We start from the raw sequence: 23549 nt of genomic DNA, 5'->3' as shown, positions 1-23549 counted from the left end.
CGTCACGCACATTTAGACAATGCAACCTTTGACAAAGTGATATAATTGAAAGCAAGCAAATGGCAATATGGGGAAACTGAGTCGAAAATGCAAGGAAAAATACAGATTTTGCGTTTGAATATTGCCTCAGTTTTTACGAAAATGTTGGGAAAACTTAAGTTTCTTAGCTTTATAAGATTTTTTAGCAAGTAAATAAAGTTGCGCGTTGATGATGGCTATTAAAGTCTCTTTTATGTAGAAATTTCAAACTATCCTGAAATTCGTTTCTTTGCAGTTTGCAACTTTAATCCAAAACCGAGATATTTGCAACTGTGATAGAGTTTTTTGGAATTCACAAAACAGTTAAATACTAAATAATTTGCTTAAATTACAAGAATTCCTGCATGCAGATAAGCAATTTATTCTTTTACAAATGTCTAATGAAGAGTGAAAATCGACCACAAAGAGTCAGAGTACTAGAAACATTATTCACCCATCATAGGCCACTCCAAATTTAAAAACTTAGCTTCATAATTCTTTAAGGAGTAATGGTTAAAACATAAACGGGCTCTATGCCAATGTCAACTCAAACGTAATAAAAATTTCGACCACAATCGGTAAATGTGGCAAAGACGTCATTTAGGCATTTAGAAATGTGAGAAAAACATTGGAAAGGATCTTTGTAAAAATAATGAATTTTTATTGATACCAGGAGAGTAACAAGCGTATTCGAATGATAGACCCGTTTACATGAGACAAACTCTCATTTACATTTTGTGATCTCAAACCGAGCTGGCTTTGGCAATTCAACTAGAGCCAGATTCAGTGCGGTTACTTTTGGGACTACTTTTCTCTCGAGTAAACATGTTTCATGGTCGCATTTGGGGCCCTTTTTCTTGTGTAAACGGAAATCTAGGGGTAGGATGATTTTTATTACAGATATGTAAAATTCCAGATCATAAAAATAAAGGTCATGGTTCTCCCTTAGGCTGTAAATCTTCTGAAAGTCATCGCCCACTAGTGTACACAAAAAAATTGGAGCGTTTTTGCATATTTTATCTATCGTTATACACAAATGAAGTTTTTATCTAAGATCGAAGAAAATAGCAAGATGGGGAAGAGGGTAACTTGGACTTTTCTAGTGGAACCTGTCAAAAACTTTGAAATCGTCAGCCACAATAAAGACTAGCTGTGGCAGGGCCGGCGAATCGTATTTGAAAGTGGAGGGGCCAAAACTCAAAGTCTTGAAAGGGTTTAGGAAAGGCTTTTTAGAATTTTTAGAAATGTTTAGAATCATGGTGTCTTAGGGATGGCCAGAAACTGTATCTAAAGTGAATTTTGACTGAAGGTGTCGCATAGTCGCGTCTTTTGCGATGTTGACTTGAAATAGAAAAGTTTTGCAAAGTTTTAGAATAACCACTATCGTATAGCTCGAAATGAAACCTTTTTTAGATTTTAAAAGTACCCGAAATAAGACGAGGGAGAAAAATCAATGAAACACGGATTAATGAAAAACATTAACGTTGAAATATCAACAGAAGAACCATCAACTAAAAATAAAAAGATAAGCAATTTTGTACAGTTAAGATATAACTTTGTGAAAAGAAAAAAGGTGAAAAACCTTCTTTCTTTATCTAAAGTTGGTACAATGTTTAGCTATACTAAAGCTTATTAAATCCAACTAATTCAAATTACCATTGCATAATACAAATCTTAAACAACTGATGTTGCACATGTATTTCTTGCAGAAATCACAAGGACAATTGATTGATGAAATTTTTTCTTGAACATTTGTAAGTTCGGGAAGCATTTTATTTCGTTGGCTAAATCTGTGTTTGTTCGGTATTTAATCCATATATTTTGTAATGTGGCTCCGTTGCTTTAAATTGGGGAAAAAATTTTATCCATAAAAGATGGATTTAAACCATTAATTGTTTTATATATATCCATTGCAAAAAATTGTAAATTTTTCTTACAAAGTTGATTGTTTTATTATTTGCTAAAAATTGTTCAAAACTTGAATGATAATCGTTATGTGCTATAAATATTGATAATAAGAATAATAATAAACCATTTTCTACAGGTAATTCTCAATGCCCTTACATGAATCCAGTTTTTCCGGCTATTACCTTTCTTACTGCAAAACATCTAAATAGGAGGATAATTAAAATACGATAAAACGAATGTTTTCATTGAAGACATTCGATTAGATTCATTTTTGTAATATTACCTTTAACCTTTAACATGAAAATGAATGTAAATAGCACTTTTGATCAAGATTTTACCTGCCTCTTGCATTAGGTTTCATAAGTTAAGTATAAAGGTGAACAGTAATTTTTTCAACTAGACTCTCTTTTGAATATGCCAAGACGAATTCCTTTTATCACTTTTCAAACTTTGACAGTGAGCCAGCATTCAGTATGTAAGGCTTGTGATTGGTCAAAGAAATCCCTGGACGGACAGATGACAATCTGGATTAGGGGAAGGAGGTCGCAAAACAGGCTGAGATGATCAAAAAGTGATTTCGAATACATTGATCAAATGAAAAAGCAAGCAAAATTTCAAACAAAAGCATGAAGCCAAGATCCTAAAACCAACTTCGGAATTGGCCTGGCGGATTCTTGAAACTTCAACTTGAAACTTGAAATTTGTTTTCCCTTGTTCAAGATTTATTTGACTCTCTTTCCCTTCCCTGGTGAATCCGATGTGCGTGAATGGGCATGATTTGTCGTATTTGAAGATAGGGTAAAGCGTAGACACTGGATTTTATCTCACAAAAAAACTGCTGTTTCCGAGGGGCAATTCACTGTTGCAAATAGCTTACGAGATTTTCCCTAAAACAAAAGGATTTCCAGGGATTTTCAGACAAAACAATAGGATTTTCACCAAAGATGTGCGAGATTTTTTAGAGTGGTTTACCTTTGGGCTGGTCCAACGATATCGTCGCATTCTGCGCTTCGTTCCGTTCGCTAGATCTGAGATCTCGGTGTCCGTTGATGTCTTACTTCAATATGGTCGATATTAGATAACGCTGTGCGCATTATAAGAACTTCCATCACGGCTTCACTAAAATGACCTTGACAATTTCCCTCCGTTTTAGGCTTAGATAGGAATTCATAAATAATTGGCGTTGTTAAGCTTCTAAAGCCCTAAACCAATTTCCATGTCGATTAATCAATTTTTTTCAACAAACAATTGTAATTGGCCGTTTGCCTGCAGAAAGGTTTTATTTGCGAAATATAGCGTTGCAATCTGCGAAAAATTTGGTGAAATATGAACTACTCCTCTAATGCAACTTTGTGCAATGTAATGAAATGTTCTAGAAAATTGTAGTACAATATAATTAAAATGGAACTTCACAGGAATCTGCGCTGGGGCCAGTGATATACTTGTAACACATGAGAAGTATTAATAGTGCAATAAATTTGATACACTTTTTAAGTATTCTGCCAAGATATTTAAACTTTCCTTTCATGTCTTTCTCTTATAGACATGTTTCGCAAAACTCGAAGCTATTACCATTAAGTGTCATGCAGACAAATCGAATTTATCAATTTGACCCAGAAGAAGAATAGGTTCTCAAGAGCAACGTGCAATTGCTGGCTATAAGATTTTATAGATAACGCTCAAGAAAACTTGCAACGCCATCCTGTAATCAGTCTGACACGCTAGGATTGTAATTGCAAATCTTTGAAAGACACCTTACTCAACAGGATGCGAAAAAGATCGGCGCGAGGATGTGCATAATTTGTAAGTGCCAAAGAAATATGCAAGCTCCTTCCAGGTATGTTCTATTCCCAGGGCGCACAACACTCTTTGGTACAGCGGAGACCAGTATTTTAGAAAAAATTACCAAGACTGGGCTTAAAGGTGATTCTACCTAGTATTTAATGAAAACAGTAAGACACTTATTCATTTTACAAACACATTGGGGTTTCACTGGGGTCACATTTTGAAATTAGATTGTTTTCTAAAGATGAGAACCATCTACAATACAATTCAAGTGGACAAATAATTGTGTATGAATAAAATACTACATCATTTTTGCGAGCGAATTAGTCGATAACAACTAATGGATTAAATTAACTAATAGCCAATTAGAGCAAATAAACTCACTGTACCTTGAGACAAAAAGAAATCCTAACCATGACTGCCGTTCCAGAATCTCTAAACCCAGCCAGAATCAATGGGATAGTCTATGAATCATACTGCATTGCATTTAGATGGTTCTGATCCAAAAAATTTCGTTTTTAATGGATATTTTGGAGAAAATTTGCAAGATGACCATCATACCTGCAGTAACAAATAGAAAAATTGTTTTGGTAAATATTTCCTGAAACCAGAAGAAGGTGTATTATACACCTTACGATCTATTCTTTTACTTGCGAACGATCTAGAATTTAGCTTTCAAGATCTATTCTAACAAAATGACTGGGGTCCTATGCCCCCTATATGTTACATTCCTGTAGCATTGGAGACACCGGAGTTGGGGCTCTATTTGGTGGGGGGGGGGGTTGGGGCTCTATTTAGACAAATTTGCAAACTTTTATTGGAGTTTGCCACTATCTTTAATGCCACAACCGTATATATTATGTTTCAACAAAAATTGGGAAGCTTTTGCCGCCCCCCTACCACCCCCGGTTTGACTGTACTTGCACATCGATTTGGAAATATTCTTCATATTATACAAATGCGTTTATGCGAACGAGAATATTCGATTTGTGGAGCAGGTGGCAAGACGCATGCTCGTCTCGGTTGAGCAAGCAAAAACAAATATCTACATTCAATGCACTAGACACCCTTTGCAATTTGCAAATCCTTTATCGAATTCATTCATTTATTCACAGGTCAGAGCTACCGTCTATTGATATAAAAACGTATTTTTGCCTTATATAAGAATTTTGATGAGTATCTTACCATTAAGGTTTTTTTTCCTCTAGATAACCTTCGAAGAATGTCACTTTCCACCAAGCTAAAAGATGTGACATAAATTACTTTGTGAAGGTATTGTTTTTCAACTACGATGGCTTGTTTTAGTTCGAACAAGTCATGAAGAAGCTGTTCAGGTGACTCAACCGTGGGCTCCGACGCAGGTTGGAAAGTAGAGGGGCCAAGAGAAAGTGTAACAATCATAACAAGAGTTTTTTTTAAAAAGCTCTATTGCTTTGCAAAAAAGTGAGGGGGCCATGGCCCCCCGGCCCCCCCCCCCCTTTGTCGGAGGCCCTGTCAACGACAACCTAGCGATTTCATTGTATGTCATATGCATCGCAAAATGGCAATATCTTGCTTTTATGTGAAAGCTTTTCTTTGTGCGTGTCACTTCTCCTTATCTGATAAGAGAGATAAAATGGTTCCAGTATGACACCATGTAAAAACAGATTGTCACTCAAAAATAACATCTCTTTTCCGTGAAGGAAATTAAAATCAGCTATGAAGCTGTTCATTGAAAAGTTTTTTGACTGCTCGGCTTTATAACCCTTGTGTCCGGGAAATTCAAGGGAATATTAATAGTTTTACCAACAGGGGGGGATTTAAGCGACAAGGATGGGGGGGTGTTAGATAACGATTCGATTTTGGTGCCGCACGCTTCAGGTAATTCAGTTTTAGCTTTATATATGGAGATAAATTAAGTACTTTCTGCATCACTTTGTTAAAACTTCCAGTTAAAACTGGGGAACTTCGGAACACTCTGGTTATATTTTTGATGTCATATATAGGCTTCCCTACAGGGGTTACAGGGGTGTCAATACCTTATCAGCTGGCACAAACTGGATTCTTGTTAGCAAATTAGGTCGAAAGTAAAGCAAGTTGTGCTGAGAATTGGTCTGTCGAAATTGAATAAAGCGTAGTAAAAGAAAAGCAAGCACTCGATACATCTTTGTAAGTATAATTTCATCTGAGATTTCTATTGTCTTCGGTGTTTTTTTTCCGATTTATGGACCGGTGGAAACATTACCCAATGTTAAAAAACTATCAAGAATTTCCTTGTTTGCATGTTCATTGCATTGGGTCTTAGAAATACCGTCACCAGGGCCTTCAACGAATGGTAGCCGGGCCATGGCTTTTTGCAAAACAATAGGGCTTTGATCTTTTGCTATGATTATTAAAATCTCCCTTGCCCCCCCCCCCCCCGATTCCCAACCTGCGTCGGAGCCCATGGTTATCAGTAAATATGAGAGAAGTAGCTGGAGAGCTAGGGAATGGGAGGCCAGGAGCTATAGCCCCAGCCAAGCATTTCAATTTACGGGAAATTTTGAAAAAGTTGTTACTATTTCAGAATTAGTTTTTTAAGATTACATTTTAGCTCTGACTTCCTGCCAATGATTGAACGACAATTTGCCAACCAGCATCGTTACCCTGTAATTAAAAATCATTCCCATCTAGAAGACGCCCTTGCACACCAACGGGCAGCGCAAAAAGGACCCTGGTACGAAAAATATAAACTCAAACACAGACATTCTTGCTATGGAAGAATACCCATTTCCTTGGACCACAATATGGTCCAAGACCAGGGTTGAAAAAAGCATCGTACCACGGGACCATAGGGCCCAGAAAGTATTTCAAGTCCCAATAAAGAATCAGAAAGCAGAGTTTATACAGACGGATACTAAAACTCCAGAACCCTCAAAATCAAGCAAGAGAATAATAAAAAGGAAATTGACGAAGCAGTTAGCAATGATCAATTAATCAATTATAATATTAAAAATGTACAAATATATCTTGAATCAATTTGTGAAATGTAACGTGTTGAAATTAAAAAAATTCTGTGATCGAGTAAACGTTTAGTGCATAAAAAGGGGCATAAATGTATAGAAACGGCAGGGATGTGGCTTCCAAAAGTAAAAAGTATCAATTTGGTTGTTTTGTAAACAAGATCAGCCTTCTTCATCGGAGCAGCCAGCTACATAGTAGAATTCAATCTTTGCAAAGTCAAAGGAAAGATCTACTGTCTACAGTAGTCAAATGCTAACTAACTTTATATGACAGTTGTTATCTTAACTGGGGTCCAAGCAAGAGAGTTTTCTTTCCGTCCCTGCCCAAGGCATATCTCATTTGCTGTTGGAAAAAAGAACAAGGACATTTTGAAAAGGCAAAATATCTATAAACATTAGAACCTTGTCCAATGCCTAATGAAAAACTTGAGAGTTTAATGCACATTAGAAACATTTCCTGGAAACTATCATTCCATGGGATAATTTATACCACTGTTTGAAATCTTAATTTCACAGTATTTGATTTAGTGCTTGGCTAATTTCAATAGCTGTCATACACATTATAGAACTAGTAATAACAAAACACAAGTTTAAATAAAAAAAAATTGTTGGAAAGTTTCTGACTTTATGAAATTTTTCAGGCATCTCAGACTTGTTTTTGGATTAAAGGGCATTAAATTTTTCTACACTGAAAACCACTTTTTGAACAGGAAAACTCTTAATAGCAAAATGGCTGCTGTTGGTGAAGATGATGATTTCATAAGTGTTTTAGAATTAAACCAGAATCTTTCAGTTACATGTTTATTCAGTACTAGATTATTCTTATGAAAATTGTAAACTTTTTCAGTTGATTCATATAAACTGCTAAAACTTTTGCTACACTTACCACAATTGGGTAATTAATTACTCTTTCTTTAAAACTCAAGCACAGAAGTCAATCAGTAATTACAAAATGCAAATAAGCAACTTAAAAATTCTTGTAAAAATCGAGCATGCATTTTCAATCTAAACCCTTGTACTCGCATTCAGGCACTGCACAGCCATTGGGCTAGCTTGCGATAATCAATATATGTTGGAAAACCTTTTAGAAAGTTTACACAATATTGAATAGTATACTTCTAAGTAAAAGCAGTTCTTCTTGACTGGGAACCCTTTCTGTTCATTTTCTAAGTGTTTTTCTTGATGTTTGATTATCTTGGGGACCTCAAGCTAATTTGCTCTATTCTATAGCTATCGATATCTTCTCTGAACCAGACTGTTTATTAAAGGGTGTTCTAGAGGGCATGGCCTCAAAAAAATTTCGGTTACGCCCTTTTAAGCCCTCCCACATTTAGACTGGTGCGCGGTCCCTGCTCGCAGTTGACTATAGCTATAACTTGGATAGCTCACTTTTCAGCTTTGTCAAAGCCTCTAGTCCACTGTGTGGCAATGAAACATGCTTACCAAATGGAACATCATGATCAACAGGGTTTATCCTTATCAAAGTCCCATTTTTTCTACCACTAACTAATCGTTCACTCTGAAATCTAACAGTTGGAACATATAGCCCAGCCCCTATCTCTATGACAACAAAGTTATCTGATAGACCTTTCAGTTTCTCTTTAACAAAAGCATCAAATCTTGCATATTGCTCTGATGTCCTTGTTTCAATAAACTCCCAGTCTCCAAACATTAATATATTTGGTCTGGCAAGTTGCTGTTTGGATGCCTCCAGATCTAAAAGGAAAAGAAAATCAGGCAAACTAATAGATGGTGTAACCAAATGCTTCATTCTGCTAATTTTTGACCCTAAAAAATCATCCAATTAAACCACTTGGATTTGTCTGGGATAATTTACAATTTATATGCACTGTTAAATGAAAAAAAGCACTCCTTAAATCATAGGTGCTGACTTTAATCTTTCACAAAAGGTGGGTAAAAAATTTAAAAATTGTGGTGGAAAGAGGTTCAACCAACAAAGAACAGATTGTATAATTAGATTTTTTGGAGAGGGGTGCCGACATAAAGACAAAATGTGACATTTCTTGCACTGCTGAAAAAGACTGAAAATGCAATTAGGAACATATTGCCCTATTCTGGCCCCCTCATCTTTTTGCCATGTCAATGTCAACATACCAGGAGGTCCCGAGGGTAGTGGATCCATTGCTTGTAGTGTGTTTTCATCAACATTAACTTTCTGATCATCAGGGAATGGCCATATTTTACCTCTCCCATTGACCTGTTGGAGATAGTTTATACTTCCATGGCATTCCACTACTCTGTTTTCATCAAACCCTGCTTTCTGAAAGTGACCATCAACATTACTCGTAAAAACAAAATATCCATTCTCCATGGAATCAGCCCATTCTTTCAAAATATCAAAGCCTTTGTGTGGCTTTGTAGCCTTATAAAGATTTTTCCTGTGCCCAAAAAATCCCCAGGCAAAATGCGGATCATCTGTAAACCGTGCAGGGGTACTCATCTCGGGGAGGGTTAATCCAAGCTTTTTCAATGGTGGGTACGCTCTCCAAAAGCCCTCAGGCCCTCTAAAATCAGGAAGCCCACTATCAACGCCCATTCCAGCACCAGCTGTCACCACTAATGTCTTTGCCTCACTCAAAGCAAACGCAGCCTTCAGAAAATTGTCTTGGGAATTATTCATTTTCAATCCAAGCACAGTTGTAGTTTGTATATGTCTTGACTGGTTGATCCTCTTGATAAACTTGCATGAAAAAACAGGTCGTAAATCTCTAATGTGCTGAAAATTTGCGAGTAGCATTCTATTTGTGGCAAAAGGTCAAAAAATCCGACCACTGATGTGATCTCTAAAAAAAGAAAAAGACTTTTAGAGATCAGAATAGACTCGGGTTAGCCTGTGTCCCAGACCCCTAATTTGACAGTGTCTGACAAATTTTGACAAATTCTACTGATTTTGCATACATGCCACAATTTTATGATGTTCTTTCATGTTATGTGGTCAAAATTTCAAAATTTTAAAATTTTTGTGACGTCACATTTGAGAACTCTATTGCTCTGAATGTTGTTGCTGTTCTCCTCCATTGCGCTCTCCTTTCCCCGAGATGCCCCGAAGTGAAACAGTTTTTTCTTTCTTTTTTAAAGTTGGTACAATTTCTAGCTATGCATACATTAAAACCAACTAATTTAAATTACCAACGCTAAATATAATATAAATCAAATATAACCGATGTTGCTAACGTATTCCTAACGTACAGCAAAGATTACAAGTACAATTAAACGATGTAAATTCTGAAATTTTTTTCTTGAATATTTGTAAAGTAGGGGAGTGTTTTATCTCATTTGGAACTGAGTTCCATGTTCGCCTCTATCTGTGTATTGCTTTTGGCCTACCCTTATTTTACTGTATGTACTAATAACTGAAATAAAAAGCGTCGCTGCATGACTAGAAATAGTCGCTATTTAATGTCTTCCTAAACAAAGTCAATTTAATCTAAAGTCGCTAAAAATAAAAACTTTATTGCATTTATATAGCTAGTTATTGTTATAGCAAGTCAGTATATTGGTGTGTCCGAGTTCGTGACATCATGTTCGACTCAACCTTTAAAAGATATATCGATACATCACAGTTATTAGTAATAGTTCCAAATTCAAACTTATTTCTTGTGGTGTACCTCAAGGATCGGTACTTAGATCTCTGATTTGCCTTATTGATTGAAAATTGAAATATTTTGTTTCTTTGCAGATAATGCTTAATGCTGATATTCTTGAAAGAATCTAAATTGAGTCCAGATTCGTAAAAAATAACAATAAATATATCCATATGTGAAACTAATTACAACATCGATCCTTTTTCCAGACTTCACTTTCAGACATTATAATCGGGATATTCAAGAAACACAATATGAACGTTTATGTGTTCAGCTTCTAGGCCCTGATTGATGAAAGTTTGCAAGAACATAAAACATGTCTACGATAAGCATCTATAATTCCCTGTTCTCGTCATTTCTACAATTAGACGCCACTGTTATGCTTGACACACTTGATTCATACCTTGATCCTATATTAAAATTGGAAAAGAGGCTATCAGAAATATTTCACATCAACTATTTTCTGCCCATTTCTTCCTGACTTTAGAAGTCTATAAACAATTAATATTGATGTGATAAACTATCACGTCTATTTTAATTTATGTCGCTTTATGGGCACAAAGGACTGTTAGAATTTATTTGCAAGGACTGGAAATTACTGCACTAAACGATACTAAATTAGGATGTGTGTGAGCATCATATATGCTGAAAATAGGCGTTCCTCCAAATCGTTGTAAATTCAGCTGAGTTCAAGTCGTCGTCGAATAATGTCGTTGATTATTTGTTGTTAGGTGATGTTAATTTTGCTAATGTAACGATAAATGCAATGATTTATTAAGATACGCTAATATAACGAGAAATTTGAAAGAAAAAGAAGATTCATGGACTAGATATTGCAAACTTTAGTCTTTATTTCATTATTTCATGCAAACCACGCATGTTTTTAAATAGAGCTCCTTGAAAACCAACTCTCGTGCCGCAGAGCTATTCTTTCCCTGATGAAATATTGACGATGAAAATGAAAGTGCCTATTTTCCAATGATGTTCTTCGTACAAAAACTAACACTCAAAGGCCAGGCTGTTTCAAACAACATATTTTTTCAAAGGGCGCTCCAATCTTTTTAAAAAAACGTATAAATGTACCGCTAAACCATTTATAATATTGCTTGTTATGCTATATGTCTCATATGAATAATGGAATTAAACAAAACAAACAAATTTAGGCCACGCCCTTTTAGCACCAGAAAACGCCCTTTTACAAACAAGGAAAGCCAACTTTACCTGAAAGAAACGCCCAAAACTAACTTTTGGCTATGTAAAGGCAGTTCGAAAATCAAAGGATGACATCGAAAAAAGTACGTTGCCAAAATATTACCCGTCCACCAACATTTTTCATCGGATATAGACGAAATTCAAAATTGATCCTGCCGAGAACTGGGGGGGGGGGACGTGTCCCCCAGTTCCCCCATGGCGCCGCTACTGATTACTATTAAATTTGTCTTTGCAATAAGCGGCTAACAGCTGAATATATAGGACATAAATCAGTTTTGATGAAGTGGCGTCTGCTGTTGCTTGAAACTATCAAAACAACACTGTTCTGTCGTCGCCCAATTCTTCATAGACTTACATAGCAAAATATAAATGTTTCCTGTCATACATTCTCTGTGACAAAGGTCTTTTCTATTTTTTTGTTCTCAAAATTATACCCAAGTAACTTGATTGATAACCCTGATATTACAATTCAGAAGAAACTGCCAGACAAAATTTGGAATTTTTCCATCGGTGCTTTTCATTTGCCATACAATGCTATACCTCTTACCCTAATACAAAGCAGATCTTAAATTAATATTATGGCGACATGAAATTGAACAATGTGCCTGGCTTGAAGCTCTAGATTCTTGCCAAGCTCTAAAAAAGACTCTGGAGCCGAGGAGCTTATCACAAAGGTCTAATGGCCAGGGGCCATGGTGGGCAAGTGACCATCTTATTTCGGGGCCCTTTCGGGGTTACAAAACACAGGGAACACCCAAAAGATTGCCAGATTGCCAGGCCTGAACCAGTTTAAAATCGGGAATATGTCTTATAAAAACATGAACAATTTTCGTTTTCTTTGTGTGATAAACGGCGCACTTCCTTCATGCTGAAATAGACTTCAGCTCCCTTGTAACAAGGTTTTTTTCTAACGTGCAGTTCTACACAAAATGTGCAGTTCTGAAACTTTTTGTGCAGTTCTTAAAAAGATCTGTGCTGTTCTAAAATTTTATTTTAATGAACAAAAAATTAAGGAGAACTTTTGCAGAAAAAAACGCACAAAAGTTTGAATGATGAAACACAGGAAGATAATGAAGCTGGCGCTCAAATTAAACACAAACTTATGGGGATATAGAAATTATAGTTATAGAAAGGCATTCGATGTAGAGGGAATCATTTTCACGAAACTTCATAGTCATTATATCGTTTTTGAGGCACACATACACGAAGCACGAAATTGATAAATCCAAGCAGGAGGCTGTTTAAACTCTTAAATTAGAGAACATTAAAAATTCAGAACAGAAAATAAAAAATGTCACCAGTTTCGAATTTAAATTTTACAGTTGCGTGGTCAAACAAAGCAGACTGACAACTAAATTGAAGATAATTTAACATTTACTTCTCAAATTGCTGTGAAATTGCTATTTATACCTTGTTTTATCGTCATCAGTCTCGTCCGTTTAATTGGCAGAGCTCGAGAAAAAAACGACATCAAAGTTTTCAAAACATTATATCTTTCTTTGCTATTAAATGTCACTCCACAAACACAATTTGGTTTTTTCAAGATTCCATATAGTTGAACTTGGTATCTTGTGACTCTATATCACCAAGAACTCACAATGGTTGTCATTTGCTCGAAAATTTGGTTTTCTGCCATAATGTACTTTATAAATCTCTATTTTATTTTATAGTGAGTCTGGTACCCAGGGTAATGTCCGTAAGCACTTCTTTATAACTCTTGATGTAGCTTTCAACAATCGAATTCTATCTTAATAATTATTTTTTAAATAGCATCTTTATGTTAATTCTAATTTGTAATTAATTGCTGAAATTTGAAATGAAAATGTGAAATGTCTTTCATTCAATCCTACCATTATCTATCAAATTTAACTTTATTTAGATTAGCACGTACTCATGTCACATGGCTTCGATAGCTCTATCAAGATAATTTTCTACTTGTCTCTCAGCTATTTGCATCAGGGACCGCGCATCAGTCTAAAGGTCGAGGGGCTAAAATGAGTGTGCCCTCAACAAATTTTCAGGCACACCCTCTCGAACGCCGGAAAAGGCCCCTTTTAGAAAATACTTGAGTATTTCTACTGAATTTTTATAACCAATCTAGTTCAAAGAAGATTACAATAGCTATAAAAATAGATAAAATTAGCTTGAGGGTTATAAAACACCAAGCTAACATAATAGTTAGAAAATACATCATATCATTAAACAAGGTAAAACAAATCAAATCAAATAAAATCAAATCAATACTTTATTTTCAGCAACAAATCAATTAATTTGAAGATACATTTATAAACATAAAGATTAAATTACAAGGAACAACATAATATATTATATAAGATCAGCTGATGGACACATGGAAAAAACTCATGAAGGAGCTATCAGAGCCATGTGCCCAGTTTGACGCAAACTGACGATAATTTAATATTATGAATAATAATATTATGAATTTGTTTGAATAATAACAGTAAGAATAAAAAATAAAAAAAATAAGAATTTAAAAAAGAAAAACAGAAATCAAATAATAATTGTTTACAATATGCATAAATAGTTCAATTGTGTTAGAATGGGGCTAAATAGGACTAAAGGTTCTCTAGAAGGTAAATTTTCATGTTATTTTTGAAAGATAACTTAGTGGCAGCATTTTTCAAGTCTAAAGGCAGAGAATTCCATAATTTAACACCATCAAATGTAAGGAAGTTTTTTTTTAAATTTGTGGAAATCGATTGAAGAGGAAAACCAAGGCTAGACGATTGTCTAGTATTGTAATGATGAAGATTTTTTGTTTTTAGAAATTCCGCTCCTAAAGTAGAGGAACTAGCATCTTTATTTATTTGAAACATGAATTTTCCTGTTTCAAGCTTGTAGAGATTATCGAAATTCAAAAGCTTCAAACGTTTAAAGGTTGGGTCACTATGTGCAGTGTACGATGCAAAGTCAGCTACTCTAACAGGTTTTCATAAGCTGCATTTTAGGGTTTCTAGAGTTAATTTGTTTGCGCACCCTCAATTGAATATGCCATACATGACATGGGATTGAATGAATGAGTTTTAAAGTGTTCTTAAAGTAGTTCTTGGCACAAAATGCCTTAGTTTATACAGAACTCCAATACCTTTAGGTATTTTAATGTTTACTTGGAAATTAACAACAACAAGAAAATTAACAAAAAAGATTCACAGTCAAGAAGAACTGCTACTACATAGGAGTAAACTATCCAAAGTTGCGTTAGGGTAAACTTTTCAAAAAATTATCTAGCATATTATTGCAAAAAATGGGGGGAGCTATAGCCCCTGCTAGACCAATGGCTGCGCTGTGCCTGATGTATTTGTATTGTACCTACTTTCATTGTACTACTATTGTACCTAACTTTTATTGTACTACTATTGTATGTAACTTTTATTGTACTACTATTGCACCTAAAAGTATTTCCTTAAAAATGTTCAAGTGCCTATCAATCATAGATTGTGGAAATCAAAACAACTGGCCTCGTATTCAATCATATGGAGAGTTCGAAGGCAGGAGGAGAAAATGACGGAAGGTAATGAAATTGAGAAGTGCAAGGAAGATGCTCTTAACTGTGCTGCCAAGTATGTGGCAAATTTGCTCCAGGTATATGAAACTTTTCACACTAGCTCATAGCTTTTTTGAAATTGAATCCTGTCGTGGTTTTGGTAGGTAGGTGCTTAAAGGGTTTGAAGAAGAGGGCCTAAATTACAATTTTGTTTTTTAGAAACCTAAACTAACTTTGGACTAGAAGTATAATTTGCTAAACTTTCTACCAAATTTTATAAAAGATCAAGCGTGCATTTTTATAAGGATTTTGGCTCCTTAAAATTGAAACGACAGGTCCAACTTTGGACTAGAATTTTTTTTCAAAGAATGATGTTTGGAACGTTCAGCGGTACCACCCTTTCTTTTTTAGCCTATACATATGCCCTCCCCCCGAACTTTAAAATTGTTTCTACGTCTGTTTATAAAAGGGTACCAAAATTTTTGCAGCAGAAAATTACCTTAGAGCTTGCAGGCTAGCTGAAGTATGTTTAATAGCAAAATTTTGCAGTGAACATTGAAGATGCGATTCAATCCACCAAAACCTTGGCTGTAGAGTATGGCAGTTTCTAACGAGATCTTTTTGTGTGCAAGAGCAAAACTTGAAGTGTGCGTTTCTGTAAATGTGTGCACTTCAGTTGTGCTAGTGTGCAAACTATTCTAGAGCCCAAGGATATCAATTGAGAAGTGAAAATAAACTAAGAAAAGAAAATGTTCATGATTGTTAGATATTTTGTTATCAAACCAATGCAGGACTATGTCTATTTTAAGGAAACCCAATTCTTCATTGTCCTTAGCATTAGGACACATCAATGCCACCCCAAGATCTCAAATGTTACACCCTTTACCAGGTGTGCTGGAACATTTTAGAAAACATATTTTGGGTGTGCACAAGCCATACTCAGCACCCAAACAATATATTTTCACGGGTACAAGGCATGGTAAAATGGCCGAGAACCTCAGATCCTTAGAGTGAAGAAAAAGTCTTTATTATCTAGCCATGAAATCCTAAGGCATGGTTTCAGGATAGAACCTGTGTCTGCTTTATCTAAATCTTGCTTGTATTTATCCCAAAGGCTAACATGCTACTTAATTGGCTTGATGACTTTTTTGAATTTTTTAATTTTTCAAAGTCTTAGGTTATAGTCTCTTGTCTACTGGCAAGCCTCCTTTGTGAAAGCATTACAGATTCCATCCCAGGCATTTTCCCATGAAGAACCAGGTTATGATAGGATAAGCTTGGCTTTTTTTGGCTGAAAACCCACATAGAGAGAGAAACATGCCCTGTATGAAATCTCCCATAAAAGTGAATGGGTTGGAATAAACAGGGGTTTGGAGAATTTTCCAGAAACAAATGAACACTGTCAGGAAGACAATGTTAACTTTGAAATATGCAAGGGGTTTGGAATATTCTCAATAAAAATAAACATAACACTTGGGTTTGGAATAATTTTGTGACTTGACTACCTACCATCACTTACTTTATGTAGCTAGTATAGGGAAAATGCTCAAAAGTCCATGATCTCAGATTGCCTGTCTTAAAGTAGATGTATTTAGTTGCAAAACTGGGTGAGATGCTGTGAATTTGCATTTTTAAACAAAACTGTTACGTAATAACCTGTGTGCATGCACTTTTTATATTACCAACAAGTCTCATGTTGAATAATTTTGAACATTTTCACTTAAAATTCATAAAGAAATATTTCAGTATATAACAAGATACAACAAGAAAAAATGTCAAAATAAAAAAGAATTATTGAAAATAAGATTATTAAATTGGCTTTTTTGTTACAAACTACTTTTCAGTTATTTGAGAAGCTTAAATAAGCCAGATTTTCTACATTTTCTAGAGACCAGACCAGCTGGACAAGGTAGAGCAGATTAGAAGAAGAGTTTTACGAACAAAGGTCAGGAATGTTTATTAATTTTAAAGAAGAACCTTTTATAGCTATATAGAATCAAATAGAGAGTGATGAAAAGTAACTATGACACAAGTTGCAACTGTTATGTTGATTCAGATTTCTGTTATGCTAGTAATAAAGTATCTTTTATTATATGCTTGTTGTTCAATTTTTTTTCAATGATGGGTTTCTTCTAATATTTTTTCACAGGCATCAGTAGATTCAAGGTTAAAGACAGCTGTCCAATCACAGTTAGATGGAATTCGATCAGGATTAAATGAACTGAAAAGGTTTTTAAAGCAATATATTATCATAAAAGGCCAAGTATAAATTCCTGTCCTGACTGAAGATCTTCATAACACAGATTTAACTTAATGCAAAAGAGGAACTTACAAAGCTTGTAAAATTTGAGTGAAAATGACCAAATACCTCTCTTTATATGTTTCTATCTTGAAATTTTTTCTAAACATACAAAGTCAGTGCCTTATTATAAGATATATTTCATTGATTTATTATTGTAAATTTACTTTTTTCTTACAGTGCTGTTGGTGAGATAGGTGAAGTAAAAGAATGGTAAGTTGGAGAAAGGTCAAAGCATATAACCTGTTAAGCAATTTTTTCCATTTTTCACTTTGTAATAGTCTTACCGTTTGTGAGTTGTGTTTATATTTACCATACCAGTAGATATTTAGAAACTGAAGATGATATTTGGAGCAATGTTTGTAGAAAAAAAATATCAATTTTGATTTAGTTATCAAAAAGAAACATATTAATTATTAATTTGCAGTTGGATCTATATGCAATAATTGATATTTCTGTCAATTAAATCTGCTCTTTTCTCTGGTGAAAAAATTTACAAAATTATGCGTAGCCGATTTCAGCTGTCGTTTCTGACAATTCGCCTAAAATATACCTTTATGTTGACAGGATTCAGGAACTGGATGGTGCATTTGATGAGAGTAGTGTTCTTAACAAGCATTTGTCTGAATTAAGGTTGCAGCAGTCTCGACATGCTCAGGTTTGTGCAAGCTTTCATTTACTTTTAAAGGCCAATTTCATTTAATGGTTTCCTTGTTTAGTCTCAGTAAGTACGTTTTGCTCAGTTTGTCACATGTTGAGGCAGAAAGTCCCATTCTTTGCACTGAGATACACAAAAGCCTCTTACCTGGTGGCTTTTGCTGGCAAACTATCTGTAGTAATTTATAATCCTTTACGTCAACTCAAGAAAGAAGTTCTTGTTTATTTCAAACATAACGGAATTCAACCTTCGTACTTCAATCACACCTTGATCCTAAAACTTAGTATGCAAGATAACAGAACATAAGTATACCATATCATTAAAATAGTGTGTCTATATACTTTTACCCCCACGCTTATTGATTTTTCGAAAAAAATCCGCCAAACTCACAGATCCCCGTTTATTATTTTGGAACCTTCTATATGAAGAAACAGCAAGGAAAGAGCGAAATTTTTTTTTTCTGTTTGTTTTAGATATGCTTTTTTCTATTAAAAAAACAATGCATCCTTATTTCCAATGTTAAGGAACTGCTAGCCATAATTTCCGTTTATTCCAGAAAGAATGTTTTGCTGCAGGCCCTAGAGTAAGGTTAACTTATTTTATGAAAGTACTAATACTTGGCGCGTGAAAAAGAAAGCGTGTAAATAAATGCAGTCTGATTTATCGTCGTAAGTGCAAGTGATGTAATTTTTTTCTCAGCTGGCAAAGACAAATGAGCATTTGAAGCAGATTTTCAATGTGCCAGAAACTGTGGAGAAGACGCGAAGTATGATTTTGGAAGGAAATTATCTTCAAGCACACAAAAAGTATGTTTATTGCCCAAAGCATGTTTTGTTATTTTGTGTGAGAAAACTAAAAAAGATACTGATACTGAAACTGATGTAGACTATGGCTAATAATTATTAGTTGACACCAAGTAAAGCCATGAAGCAAATAAAAAAATGTGACTTCATTTTGATCTATATAATTGGTTTTCATGTTGGTCTGTAAAGCGTTTAAAGTAAACTACTATTCTGTATAACTCGCCCAATCGTCTGCCTTTTCTAACTCATTAAAGGTGCGTTTAATGGGTAATTGAAATGAAATTCAAATTGACGTTAAGCAAGCAATGACCCTTTTCCATTAGCCTTATGGAACTCGAGGCAACACGAGATGAGATATTGTTTGAAGTTCATCAGCAGAAGATTGAGCAAGGAATTGAGTTCTTGGAATCCGAGGTACGATGATATTTCAAATTGTAATGCCATAGAGGGACGTAGCATTTTAAGCTGCTGCATTGCTATCAACCCAAGGAAGATGTGTTGCAAAAATCCAAAATGCATCATAAAAAAGTGAAAGATCATAATACCTAATTTTCGAAATCATTAAAGATCATAATAATAGCTAAAGAAATACCTAATTCAGGAATAACTCTACATTGAATAATTTCACATCGCCAATCTGTAAGATAACTTTCCCTTAACTGTTTTTTAATTCAAGGTAAGCTACAAGAACAATCTTTTGGCTAAATCCCTTCTTTTATTTTTCAACAATTGTATTTCGTATCCATCTATTATGTGCTCATAATATATTTATATGTTATTATCATATTTATCAACGTACTCAAAATTGTTCAATTCGCCAATTATTTTACAATTATTTCAATGAAAGACATCTTAGTGAGAAATGAGTGCGAGATATGATGATGCTAACTCAAATGTCATATAAAATATAGGGCTTATTTAGAGCAGAGATTGTTATGAAATGATGCACAATTTGTGACGTCTGTTGTCTTTTTTGCAGCCACTAGATTTGTATTTTTCAAGAGTCGGGGGATTATCGGTGAGCAATTTTTCTTTCTCTTTAGTTTGAAAAATCTGACCAGAATCTGCCCAATGCACTGAAGCTCAAAATCGTTCATTTCAAATCCTTTGCATAGACTGGTGGTGACGAATGATTATTTAAGCTATTCAATATCTTATTAACTTCTTTTTGCTTTCACCTTCAGGATTTACTAGCCAAGCAGCTATGGACGGTAATATCGCAGACACTGAGTGCTGCGAGAAGCAACCCTACACAGATTGTAACAGCGTTGAGAATTATAGAAAGAGAGGAAAGGTACTTATTTTTAAGAGTCATCATTTTTGCATTGCATCGCCGTATATTCTTTCCAGTGGCACGAACTTAAAAAATGATGTGGACTTTCAAGGCACACAGGCTTTTAATCTTTTATTGCTTATCTCGACTCCATTCATCCTTGGATTTAAATTCTAGAGATAGATTGATGGCTGATCTTATTCAATGAAGCGATAATTGGTATTTTAAGCTTAGACTTCTTCCATTCTTCTATTTACTTGAACTATTTAGAATAAGTGTCCTTTAATATAGAGGCTAATACCCCACACCCAAGATTATGATTGACAGCTCTACTATTTAAATATGGGTTTGAGGCTGCATGAAACTACGCATGCCATCCGGTTCTAACATGCTACTCATTATGTGCATGGTATTAATTGCATACAACAATTTCGTCCCATGTTTTTTCTTTACTGTCAATCCATCATTGAAGGAACTCCAGACAATATACACCTCTCTACAAGAGGATGGTAACTCCGCTGTATGGGGATTTCACTGTATTCTAAATCTGGGGTTTATTGAATTTCAGGTCAGACAGAAGAGCTCTAGAGCAACAAAAGAAAACCAATTTTTTGCCTGCTACGAGGCCAAAAGTATGGAAAAGTCGTTGCATGGCAGTGATAAGAAAGTCTGTCGATAACAGGTTTGTTTTTTTAAGTACAACCCACTGTCGTCCTCGGCGCAAGAGAGGCAAGGCAAAGTGTCAAGAGCGAGTCAAAATTTCAATCTTGTTTGATATCACAATTTTTGTGCTGTATGACTAAATTCTCACCAATAGTTTGCCGCACACGTTAGATTTTGATTGATCAAAGTGTCATGGCAATGTTGAAAAATCTTCCCTGGCAATGAACTCGAAGAACCGGCCGTTCTTAATTCTCTCTCTGGTACCACCTCTATAGTTAACTAGGAAGTGATTGCAACCTAAAATCAGGGTAACAAGCAAATTTTATTTTTTTGAATAAAGCAAAGTATCATTTTACCTGAAGCGAGTTGTTCTATGTGACAACTAAACAATGCTGCAAAAGTTTTAACATGCAATAGTTTGAACAATCACATATCTAAAAGGTGATGGACTGGAAGCCGTCGAGGCATTGATCTCATCTGCGCGTAATATAATAGTCTTTGAACGGCTTTGTATAATATTGGTATGATAATTATTGATGCATCTGATTTCCGTTTGATCCCATCTATTAGATCCCTATTAATCTCTTCTGTTTCCATTTGAAGCCTTAATGCAATACTTCGTGCCACTTCCCAATGTCTCCTTGTTCATTCTGGGTGCAATTAGGCTCGGGACTAAAGCTTGCTTTAATAAAGATTCTATAATTTTGGTTTGCTAGGTTTGAGAGTAACCAATTGGAGCTAGACCGACGGACAGACAAAATGTGGCTTGTCCGACACCTTGAAAGAATGAGAGCTTTCATCCTGGAGGACCTCGTCACTGTCAAGGTTTTATGAATTAATATTTATTTCATTCTTGTGTAAATAGCTCAAATATTACTGCCTTGCCTTTCATGTATTTGTTTGCAGTCAGTCATTTTGTTGACAGCATAAAAGTAAAGATGACAATACAATGCACAAGCTATACTGAAATCTATGAGTTTATGGTTCGTTAAAAGTTTCACTAACCTAAATTAAGGATTCTGTAATGCCCTGTTTTTGTTGAATTTTCCATCATTGGACAATTGTTTCCCGCTCACTCCAATCTATTTAATTTTTGTAGAAAAATAACTCTTGCTCTTGTGACGGCCGCTTGAGAGGACATCTTTCCTCACTTGCAAACTTCTCCTCCCTAAGACAACCATGAAGGTGACTTTCAAGTGGAAGTAAACATAATGAAATCTCTTTATTTGGAATGGTTAATGCGTTAACTTCTGTCAATGACCAGAAGCTAGAACATTCCCTTCTTTTACAGTTACCCCTGGTTTTCTTCCGGTTTCAGATTGTTCATGAAATACACAAATAGATATTTTCAACTTGAAACTGTCTCTCATTTTTTTGTATTAACTAGTGTAAACTATTACTTTATTTGTGAAGCACAATAAATGTAAAATCCTGCCTTTAACTGAAGTAGGTTCTAAGTCGACGTTGTATTTTAGGAGCTAGTCCGGCCTTGCTTTCCTGCGACTTACGAAATATTCAAAGAATACGCAAAAATTTACCACGATGCAACATCAAGAACGGTGCGTACTGTGATTGAAAACTTACTTCATTGATATAGAAAAAATGATCTTATGAACTTGTGATGGGTAATGTTTTAAAATTGGTTGTAGCAAAGTGAAGATGCAGATCTGCAAGAATGTTCAACATGAATTGTTTGTAGTAAAACATCATAAGGTTATAATCGTCATGATTTTTAGTATATCACGAGAATAATCTTAGGTTTGTTTTGTTATATGTCTGAAAACATTGAATTCTTACGAATTTTGAGCTCCTTGAATCATAGCAATTGGTAAGACAGATCCTTTTAATCTTCTTTTTCGTATAATTTTATGTTTCCATGGCTAAGTTAAACAGCTTTGCTTTTCACGATTGCGTTCCTATTTTTTGTTATTTTTGTTTGTTATTTCTTATCAGTAACACTTAACTCGTCTCATTTACCTATTTCACTAAGATTGGCTTCATCAAATTTAGTTTTATTGATGTATCCCAAACTTTATTTTTTATTAAAACCTAAAGTCAACGCACTTGATCGTACCCCTCTCTCTTTTCTATTCTCCCCCTGTTTTTCCCTTGCTAGGGCTTTCCTATAGATTCCCGGGTTTTTCCCTGACATAAACCCCCTAAATAATCATTTGTATTGAAGACTAAAGTCAAGAAATTTGTCAAAACAATGTTTGAACTATGTTTAGGATATGTATTGATGAAGTTGACATTTTTCTCTTAGCTAGAAGATTTGGCAATGGCTCGAAATGATCCGAGTGAATGTATAACACTGCTCACTTGGATAAAAGATTATTAGTAAGAGCAAATTTATTCACTCAGTATTTTTGTAGGTAGTTTCAAGATTTACATGGAGTGTTGACGATAAACACCTGTGTTTTCTTAGCCTTGAATATATCCCAATTCCCTAGCATACGATCATTGTTATATGTTCTATCATAGGTATAGGAGATGCACCAACCCGTTTTTCTCTCATTTCCATTTTTGCTTCGTTTTTCATCAGCTGAACACAATATGTCTTGATCATGACTGTTTTATATTTTGTTTGTACCTTTTTTCTTCCAAAAAACCATTTCCAGCGAATTATTTGCGCTCTATCTATTATGTACAGTACTGGATTTATTCATACGGTATCCATGCGAGTCACATTGAGGTTGAAATCCCTTCCTGTCCTCAATCTAATTCTTACCACTATTTTTCAAGTATATTTGCATTTATCTAAACATCCTTAATGTCCCTTGGTCGCCATTTATTTGTAGCTGTCTCTGTATTATCTCCTGCTCTAAGATCTTCCATTTTT

At 34.9% G+C, this 23549-nt stretch overlaps 2 protein-coding genes across 2 annotated transcripts in view; one reads left to right on the top strand and one right to left on the bottom strand.

Moving 5' to 3' along the window:
- Window positions 1-5708: 5708 nt before the first annotated feature.
- The window catches only part of LOC135682726 (exocyst complex component 3), a 33214-nt gene continuing 15373 nt past the window's right edge, over window positions 5709-23549 (top strand). Inside the window, exons 1-14 of the mRNA XM_065197733.2 lie at window positions 5709-5859; window positions 14965-15112; window positions 16903-16959; window positions 17164-17243; window positions 17494-17526; window positions 17881-17971; window positions 18671-18777; window positions 19098-19188; window positions 19754-19792; window positions 19959-20068; window positions 20616-20729; window positions 21427-21535; window positions 22186-22269; window positions 22974-23047. Of these exons, the coding sequence (XP_065053805.2) occupies window positions 15032-15112; window positions 16903-16959; window positions 17164-17243; window positions 17494-17526; window positions 17881-17971; window positions 18671-18777; window positions 19098-19188; window positions 19754-19792; window positions 19959-20068; window positions 20616-20729; window positions 21427-21535; window positions 22186-22269; window positions 22974-23047 (1070 nt within the window). The 5' untranslated portion in view covers window positions 5709-5859; window positions 14965-15031. The remainder of the gene's footprint in view (window positions 5860-14964; window positions 15113-16902; window positions 16960-17163; window positions 17244-17493; window positions 17527-17880; window positions 17972-18670; window positions 18778-19097; window positions 19189-19753; window positions 19793-19958; window positions 20069-20615; window positions 20730-21426; window positions 21536-22185; window positions 22270-22973; window positions 23048-23549) is intronic.
- Window positions 6093-9641, bottom strand: LOC135682732 (uncharacterized). Its single transcript, XM_065197742.2, has 2 exons — window positions 8808-9641; window positions 6093-8408 (listed from the first exon to the last, which is right to left on the bottom strand). The coding sequence occupies exons 1-2, from the start codon at window positions 9448-9450 to the stop codon at window positions 8062-8064; spliced, it is 990 nt and encodes a 329-aa protein (XP_065053814.2). The 5' UTR covers window positions 9451-9641; the 3' UTR covers window positions 6093-8061.

The sequence above is a fragment of the Rhopilema esculentum genome, chromosome 16 (genome assembly GCF_057945365.1).
Source record: "Rhopilema esculentum isolate cy_ngs chromosome 16, ASM5794536v1, whole genome shotgun sequence".
Classification (NCBI taxonomy): domain Eukaryota; kingdom Metazoa; phylum Cnidaria; class Scyphozoa; order Rhizostomeae; family Rhizostomatidae; genus Rhopilema; species Rhopilema esculentum.
This window is presented reverse-complemented; position numbering and strand designations above follow the sequence as displayed.

What these genes read in the sequence shown, in the direction of transcription:
- LOC135682732 (XM_065197742.2), bottom strand. Translation starts at nt 9,450, where the DNA reads ATGCTACTCGCAAATTTTCAGCACATTAGAGATTTACGACCTGTTTTT. An exon ending in ACTACCCTCGGGACCTCCTG is followed by an intron (nt 8,409 to 8,807) that starts GTATGTTGACAT and finishes TTTTCCTTTTAG; the next exon opens with ATCTGGAGGCATCCAAACAG.